Source organism: Trachurus japonicus, chromosome 6, assembly GCF_045865225.1.
Source record: "Trachurus japonicus isolate A0001 chromosome 6, Traja_1.0".
Taxonomy (NCBI): Eukaryota; Metazoa; Chordata; class Actinopteri; order Carangiformes; family Carangidae; genus Trachurus; species Trachurus japonicus.
The window spans coordinates 15,521,810-15,530,385 of record NC_140912.1 but is presented as its reverse complement, the minus strand read 5'-3'; the positions used below and the strand labels follow the sequence as shown (position 1 = coordinate 15,530,385).

Below are 8,576 nucleotides of genomic sequence, written 5' to 3'. Positions count from 1 at the left end.
TCAGTATAACTTGGATTATAGATGCTACTATTTATGATGCAGGCCCATAAGAAATCAGCCCATTAATATTTATGTGAGCGTCCAGAGGAGAAACTGGATTCCGCAAATAAAGCGGTGGAGAAGCTGAGTTGGGTATTTTCCTCCACAGTCCCTGTCCCGCGTGAGGGACGTCTCCACTGTTATGAAATGTTATTATCTGTTGAGGCAGAGCGCCTTATTACAACTATAGTCTAGTATTCATGAAGTTTAACACACAGCAACCTTCAGCCCAGTGTTTCCCATATAGAGTAGAGAACAGCTCGGCAGGTTTATAAGACAATAATCTGAATCTTGCAGTAGCCTTAAAGAAAAGGTGAAGGCGTTGAGCGGGGCCTGCTGGCTGATTGATTAATTAGATTGATCAATTATTTTGTAATACATTAATCACTTTCATAGGGCAAAAGGGCAACATCCTGCCACAGCAAATTGACTCCAGTCCCCCACCACCACCACCCTCCAACCCACCCCTCCCGACCGACCACACACACCACATGCACGCACGCACACACACACGCACGCACGCACACATGCACGCACATACAAGGACAAGTTCACACCTCCGGTTTGGGAGGTAAGAAAACATGAAAAGCTGGTGATTTCAAATTCATAAATTATAATTTAATACCAAGAACAAATTTACAGCAGAATGCTTGTTTACAATAAGCTAACACAAACAAACAAGAATTGTGTTCAACTATAAACTTTCACACACACTCACATATATCACTTGCAATTAATAATAATAATAATAATCATAAAAAAAGTATCTATACGTTATCAATACCCTGCAGTCATATATTTTTATATATTTATATAAAAACGTGGGTCAGTTTAAACTGTTCATAATTACAATCATGTATCATTCTCTGGTCCATATGTGGCTACGAACAGCCAAAGATCAGTGTTCAATCAGTGATCCCTTTTAATTCAACCACAACATGGTGTTTTTTTGTGTGTTGAAGAAAAGCCTCAAAACAAGGACAAAATTGCTAGCTTCCAAATACACGCACGCACACACACACACTCTCTCGCACACGCGCGCTTACACGCTCACGCACACCACGGCACCTGTCAAAGACCAAAAAGGAGCAATAACACTAAAGTTAAAATATCGACTCCTTTTTTCCAAACCTGCTCACCCTGTTTAAGTCTGTAGCCTAATAATGAACGTCGTTTCTTTTCTTTTTTTTGTTTCTTTAAATACAAGGGCTAGTGTACTGAATGCACAGATTATATCTATACAGTCAAAAAAAAAAGAAAAAAAGAGAGAGAGAAAAACATTTACATTTATATATCAAAGGTAAAATAGGTTAGCGACCTGTGGCCATGCATTCACAGTCTAAATATACATGAAAAAGAAAACATTTGTAGTAATATGTATATACATTAAAAACATAACTTTCAGTGCTACTAGCTAAGTCTGCCACTCAATTTTGAAGACGTTGTATTACCGAGAAAAAAAATGGCAACCACAGATTTTTCTTAATCACATATACTTTGTATAAAGGAAAAACTCGTTGAAATGAATTGACCTATATTTACAAGAATACTGCCTCTAATCAGTGTTTTTCACGTGAAATACACGACTGAAGTTTCAAATCTAATTGTGTTCCCCCCAAAATGTTGCAGGCCTTACTTTAACAACGTTTTGATAAGAAATCACATCATGCTTGTCAGGCACTTAATGCTTGAAGTGAATAAAAGGTGACGTTTCAGGGACGCTTCAATAATACTGCTATTAAACACTACTCTGGATAGGCTTCCAACTTTTATGACCCTTGACCTCTCCTAAAACATTTTCTTTCTTTTTTTAAACAAGTCAGTTTTGCTATCAGTGCAGTTTGGAGCACTGCAAAACGCTCTTGAACGCACATATGGCGCATTTAGAGCAACCTGTCTCAGGCACAGGCAACTTGTAGGATTTATTATTATCATTATATCCAATTGGGGGACTGATGCCAAATATTCAGAGCTGAATCAAAGGGGGAAGATTATGCCAAATAATTTAAATTGTGTAAACTCGCCATGTCTGCGAGCGTCAAAACTAACAAATCCTTAATTTCTTTTATTATAGAATTTGTAGTCGAAAAAACAGTAGTGGAAAACAAAAGTGGATCCTGTAACTTCATATTAATTAAGAGCAAAATGTTTCCGCTGGATCATAAAGTTGAACATGAACTCCAAAAAACTCCCTTTTTTCCCCAGATGTTATTGGTCATCCTCAGAATATAAGTGCGCTTGCAGCATTAAGCCTAGATTATAAACCTATACTCCTATTGCTGTGGTTTTAATTCTTTTTAGAACTTTTTTTTTTTTTTTTTTTTTTTTTAACATTATTTCACCTTTTTTCAAAATAAATCATTGTCTTAGAAAATAACACCACCTGTACTACAGAAATCACATAGGCCGGTTTGGAACCAGAAAGGAGGAACAAAGAAAGTACAAAACACAGCTATACATGGACACAGGACAAGTCATTTGAGAAAAGAAAATTCACGTTTCGTTATCTTCCCTTTCTCCAGTTTTTTTTTCTTTTTACCCAAATTATCATTTTAAATGCACTTAATACTTAAATTTTCCTCATAAGGATCAACAAAATCCCTTTTCCTTTTTTTCCTCATTTTCTTCTTTCATTAAAAAAAATGGATCGACACAGGTTGTTCTGCATGAACACTGGGAGCTTGTATCTGCCATTTTGAAAGTTCAGTGGATGTCTCAATTTTTTTTTTTTTTTTTTTTTTTTGGAGTAGGGGGGAATTCACAGTCATTTACGTCAATGTCTTTCTTCATGAAAGCCAGCCCCGTGTAACAGCCGGTTGGTTTTTTATTCCTTCCACAAAAGCAGCTATAATCATTGTAGTCTCGCAGACCCCCCACACCCCACCCCACCGACCCCACCTTTTGTTTGTTCGTCTCCTTCTTGGTTTACTGAATTGACATGTAAGGCCAGTTAAAACTGCTCCCAGAAAGCAACATATCCCTGATGAGAGTTTCAATTGGGGTTTTACCTACCAATCGGACGAAAAATAATTGTTCTATGACCGAGGAAGAGACTGTGCGGAGGGAAGGCAAGCGGAGTAACAACTTCCCAAACCGTGTTGGCTGGTTGGGATACTGGCTCCGGACATATTCCTCCAGGGCGCACTGGGACTTCTCCTGCAAACTTTCCACATGGGCCACATCTGAGAGGCCACAAGCATCTGAGAGGGGGGGAAAGCAAATAAACATTAATAAAGTGTAACCTAAAGTGTTTCTCTCACTAGGAGCTTTTCATTTATTCCCACTGTGGTGATAAAGTGGCGAAAACTGATGAAGCCTGTCATAGCTTTTAAAAAGCAGTGACAAATTATTTCCATCTCATTATACAAACGTAGAGTTCCTGTATTGTTTCTCTATAGAACTGGTGCATATATTTTTCAATGTCATGATATAATTTAATAACATAATAATCATAATAATATTGCACAAGGCAAAAACAACAACAATTATCACATCACAGATTAAAAGCTCTGTAATTTGGTAACTTATATTATTTTAAGAATTACATTTGTACACACACACACACACACACACACACATATGCCCTTATGAATAAATACATATGTGTGTAAAAAAAAAAAAAAAAAAATGTTGAACTTTAATTTCCTTCAGTAAAGTTAGCTTTCTTTCCCCACTGTTTCAACCCCGTGTTCCTCGCTTTATGGCCACTACAGCTCGGATCGTTCTCTCCAGAAAAACAGACACTTTATGCACAAAAGTGAAGTAAATAATGAAGCATATTCCCAGCTAAAGTCTGTGTTTTCACATGGGCCCATGTTTCCCAGTCAGAGGCAAAGCGAGGGGAGGGGGGAGGGAGAGAGGGAAAGACAGGGAGACCTACTGACCTTTAGTGAGCAGAGATTTAGCTTGGAAAAAAAAGAGGGCCCATAGCCTACGGAGTTGCCGTCATACTATACCATCAGAGACGCATAATCACTATCTGTACTGCTGCATGTGGGCGGCAGCTGATTATGTGCCAAAAACGCTTGTACGCGCATTGGTTAAGTTTGTAAAGTTTATGCATGACAACAACCAAACCACCAAAGTAGCACAGGCGTGTCATTTAAGCTACAGCACTCAGCTCATGTTCAAGCCTCCGGTGCTCAGGTATGAAGGAGACAAATTAAGTCATAGCAGCCCTATAGAGTCTTAATAATAAAATAAAATCACCTGAAACGTGATTTCCCTCCCCTGTAGACTAACAAGCCTCCCCAAGAACAATAGTGGGCTGCTGAGGCCAAAATGAAATACAGAGGCTGATGGCTTGCAGGTATGATATCATTTCAAAGACATGCATTCACTATATACGGTGAAACCTTGTAAATCTCTTCCACACGTTTTCTTTTCTTTTTTCTTTTTTTAAATATATTTTCCCTCTTTAATGGTGTGGCTAATGTAACAAAATAGCTGGGAAGTTTGGGTCATGACCTAGTTCTGGAGCAAGTCCAGAGACGCCTTGGATCCTACAAGGCGCAGAGAGAATATTTCTGCAAATAAAAATTAAAGCCGCCCCCCATGTCACTGCTCAATATCACACCATACTGTTCCATACTGACATATTTACAATTACAGGGTGTGCATTGGGTTTCTACGAGCTTTTTCCTCGGACGAGTCTGTCCCCTAAATGACAAGAGAGCGTTGAAACCTGCGCTTTGCTTTTACTGTGCAAATGGGACATTAGGCTTGTCTTTCTTTTTCTATTCCCCTCCCCCTCGGAGCCTGACATCATTTATATCTGTCATTGCCTACAAACAAGACGTGGGGTATACACACATTGATAAATGGCGGAAAAAAAAAAAATCTAAGTGCAGCAATTCATCTGCAAGCTATTGGATTCTCCAAAAGTGTGCTAACAGCTAGATTTTATGATGCTTAAGGCAATTATTGTGTGTTGTGTTATCAGTCTTATTTAACTGGAGCTTATTTTCTAATGTTTCAGATAGACTGCACCAGTCAGACCCTGTTTTGTTGTCAGTTTAATTAAAAAATCTCTTGTGTGGTCATGCCACAATTTCCACTTTAGCCCCGTGTATGTGTCTGATAAATCAGTTGATTAATCAAGTGGTTTTATAATTTAGTAGCCTAAGGCCTATCCACCAGTGCCCCAGCGTGGAGACAGCATATAGGTGAACGTTTAAGCAGGATGCTCATCTAAATCAAGCAACAACCTCTAGCCAGTGCAGATATATTTAGGCCAACGTTGATTTAGCTGATGTCAGTGTGCACGTTAGTGACATTCACACAGGCTGAACTTGGAGTGTGCCAGTCTATTGTCTTACCTGTGGTGAAGAGCACAATTGCCTTTAAGCAGCTATATTCAGCAGAGTCAACGTGCAAAGCTTTGAGCTTTTCCACTTGTTCTTGGAAGATCCTAATGTGGTCCATGAAGGCCACCACTCTGTCCGCAGACATGGGGGAGGCGTGAAGGCCAGCCGCCGCCAGGAGAGGAGCCACATGCAGGGGCATGGAGCACTGCGCGGCGTTGAGCACAAATAACTCACTCCACGTCAACCTCAGCAGAGCCACCTGGTCTGTGATCTGAAGGTCTGGAAAGAAGGGAATATTCCTGGCCCACTCCACGGCACTGAAGAGCATCCTGGCTGCTAGTTCACAAATGTTCTCGATGCCCATTATGTTGTTGGGCTGCATGCACTGACTGCCATACCGGGACGTCGGGTAGGGCTCCGCTCTCAACAGAAGGGAGATATATCCGGATAAGTAGGAATGGCAGTGGAGTGGGTCTCCATTTGTCAAGGCGAACTGACCATGGTGTGGCTGTGTGGGTGGCACCCGTCCCCTTTGCACGGCTGCAGTAAAAAGAGAAACTACAGATATTGAAGCCTGAATTCTACAAATGATCACACACTAACTGAGGGTATGAAAGCTGCTGTCACATATTATACATTTTACACTGACTGCTAAATTGAAAGCTTACACCTTAGGAAAATAAATGACACACAGCGTGCCAGCTATATAACATCAAAACACTCTCTCACACACTCACACTCAACACACACACTCACACACACACGCAAGCGCGCACACACACATACACACACATATAGCCTACTGTATATACACACGTTATATTATATCATGGCGTACCATTTAAAAAAAAGACAGGATGCATTCATAATAACGAGGCAGTAGTGAGACAAATCATGTAGTCAGACACTAGAGATGCGCTTTAAACAGGTTTAAACACACGCCATGCATATGTCTGGCTTTAAAATGATGTTATTCAGCAACAGCAACATGAGCTGGCTGTGAAGGAACACAAAGAGGGCAAGAGAGACCTTGCATGTTTAACCCTTAACCCACTTAGCAATTCATCTCGTTTTACCAAACATGCATGGCCTATTTTTTTTTTTTATAATATTTTTTCCGACTGATATTCAAAGAAATTCTTAAGGTTATGCGGAGGGGCTTTGTGTGCATAATTCACGCTCAGGGTCCAGCTTCAGACACAGTGAACAAGACAGCAGGCTATAGATGTGGAGATGTAGCCCGAACACGCTATGTCTTAATTCGACACTCGCCATAATAGCGCAAGGGGCTATATTGTATCATCTAGCCTATTCAATACAGATGTATCTCTACGCCCGGTAGCTTGATCTAAATATGAATTCGATACCCCCCCCCCGCCTGTCTGGCCACGGGCTCGGGTCTGGTTTGTGAAAAGCAGAGATACGAGGCGCTGGAGCTGGGTAGCCTATAATAGCAACGCTATCCGGCAAAAGCCCCGTCTCGACCACAGCACAGAGCGGCTCCATTTGCGTGCTCCAGCCGCACAGCCTTGGAGGGAACAGTCGGGAAGAGAAAGAGGGAGAGAGAGAGCAGGCTATGGGGGCGACATTATACATGGTTTCATGTCTGGAAGCTCACAAACGCACAAAGACATACATGAATAAGAAAAACAAAAGTCCCAATACCTTCCCGTCTCATGCCGACTTTGAGGCATTTTTTGAGGCGGCAGTACTGACACTGATTGCGGTGGTGTTGGTCGATTGGACAATTCCTGTTGGCACGGCATGTGTAAGTGAGGTTCCGTCGTACGCTCCGTTTGAAGAAGCTTTTGCACCCCTCGCAAGTAAACTGGCCATAGTGTTTGCCACTGGATTTATCCCCACACACCACACACTCGATGTGCTGTGGCTGTTTCTCCGACTGCTGCGTCGTCTGGTTCGTCGGCGTGGACTGTGTGTTGTTCGGGGGTCCTTGGACCGGAGTCTGAGGGGTCGGAGGGGCGACCTGAGAGGCTGTCAGATTCAACTGGCCTGGTTGAGGGGTGGGAAGAGATAGTCCTCCTTGGGTTTGCGAGGAAAGGGTGCCTTGGGTGTCAGCCACATCGTCCTGGGAGCCTCTCCACACTACCATTGCCATATCTATCAGTCAACGTAAAGAAACTTTTTGTCTGCCGTTTTGGTGTCGCGGTGAAGAATGTCTCAAGGAAACGCGATAAACTGTGATTAACAGCCAGACACACAAAATGTCAAATCTAGCCTACGTTGAATCCACTCTGGACCTCCCGAAAACTGTCGATTTATTGCTGTTGGAGACGTTGTGAAGCACGTTTTCAAAACTGATGCGATGGCGATCTGAGTCGCTGCCTTGCGCTTAAAGGCCAAGTCCAGGGGCGCTTACAGTCAGCCATCCAGTACACCCATCAATGGGAAAGGTAGGCTAAATATTAAAATAATCAACCGAGGTAGCATGGACTAGTCAGTGAATGATGGAGCAGGTTGGTAAGACCGTGCCTGCAGCAGCAGCAGCAAGGGAGGAAGAAAAAAACACACACACACACACACAATTGGTGAGGACACTGTAGCAGCTACTATCAAGTTCCAGCACAAGTCTTGAAGAAAATCACCAACTGGGTAAAAAAAATTGCGTCTTCTTCCTTTTCTTCTTGTGAGGTAGCGCCAGCAAGCGCGCAGCTGAAGCCAATGTTTTTGAGAGCCTGGAATATGAAGACAACTCTCCCCCCAAAAAAGCGAAAGCACTAAAACAAAAACAAAAAAAGGAAAAACAAAGATCACAACCTACAAAACCTCCTCCGTGCGCTGAAAAATAATAGGAAAAAGGAGTAGAGATTCAAAGTGATCAAATATGTTAAAAAGGCGGAGGTTAGGAAGTGATTTGCGATTGGTAGGAGCCGGGCTGGCAGAATGCTTTCTCTCTGATCAGCTCACTGAGCTCTCTATATAGTGAACTTTGACACGACTGCTGCAACTTAGCACACGTTACCATGGAGATCGGCTGCCATATAAGGAAGGAGAGTGTGTTTGACTGGTCAGAGCTCAGGGACCTCCCCCTGAACCCCATTGGCTAGTCGGCACTTGTGCTACTTGGTACCTTGCCAGAGCCAGCATGGAGGTCGAGAGGGCCGCTTGGTCCTAAAAAGAGACGATTTTCAGGGAGCGAGAGGAATCCTTTCTACTCACTCAAATCGCCCAGACTTTAGGCTATACACTCACATGCACGCCCAGTGAAGCCAT

At 42.3% G+C, this 8,576-nt stretch overlaps 1 protein-coding gene across 2 annotated transcripts; it reads right to left on the bottom strand.

The window, feature by feature from the left end:
* Positions 1-635: 635 nt before the first annotated feature.
* On the bottom strand, positions 636-8,256 carry nr2f2 (nuclear receptor subfamily 2, group F, member 2). Of its 2 annotated transcripts, none has more exons than XM_085779210.1 (3): positions 7,011-8,256; positions 5,358-5,903; positions 636-3,239 (listed from the first exon to the last, which is right to left on the bottom strand). In XM_085779210.1, the coding sequence occupies exons 1-3, from the start codon at positions 7,459-7,461 to the stop codon at positions 2,965-2,967; spliced, it is 1,272 nt and encodes a 423-aa protein (XP_085635336.1). In that variant the 5' UTR covers positions 7,462-8,256; the 3' UTR covers positions 636-2,964. The 2 variants fall into 2 exon arrangements, with proteins under 2 accessions (XP_085635336.1, XP_085635337.1); XM_085779211.1 differs by having other exon boundaries at positions 5,358-5,885.
* Positions 8,257-8,576: the final 320 nt, after the last annotated feature.

Excerpts from the sequence above, each read along its gene's own strand:
- nr2f2 (XM_085779210.1), bottom strand. The coding sequence starts at position 7,461 with ATGGCAATGGTAGTGTGGAGAGGCTCCCAGGACGATGTGGCTGACACC. Across the intron at positions 5,904-7,010 it reads AGTCGGCATGAGACGGGAAG|TTTCTCTTTTTACTGCAGCC; the intron begins GTATTGGGACTT and ends CAATATCTGTAG. Across the intron at positions 3,240-5,357 it reads AATTGTGCTCTTCACCACAG|ATGCTTGTGGCCTCTCAGAT; the intron begins GTAAGACAATAG and ends CCCCCCTCTCAG.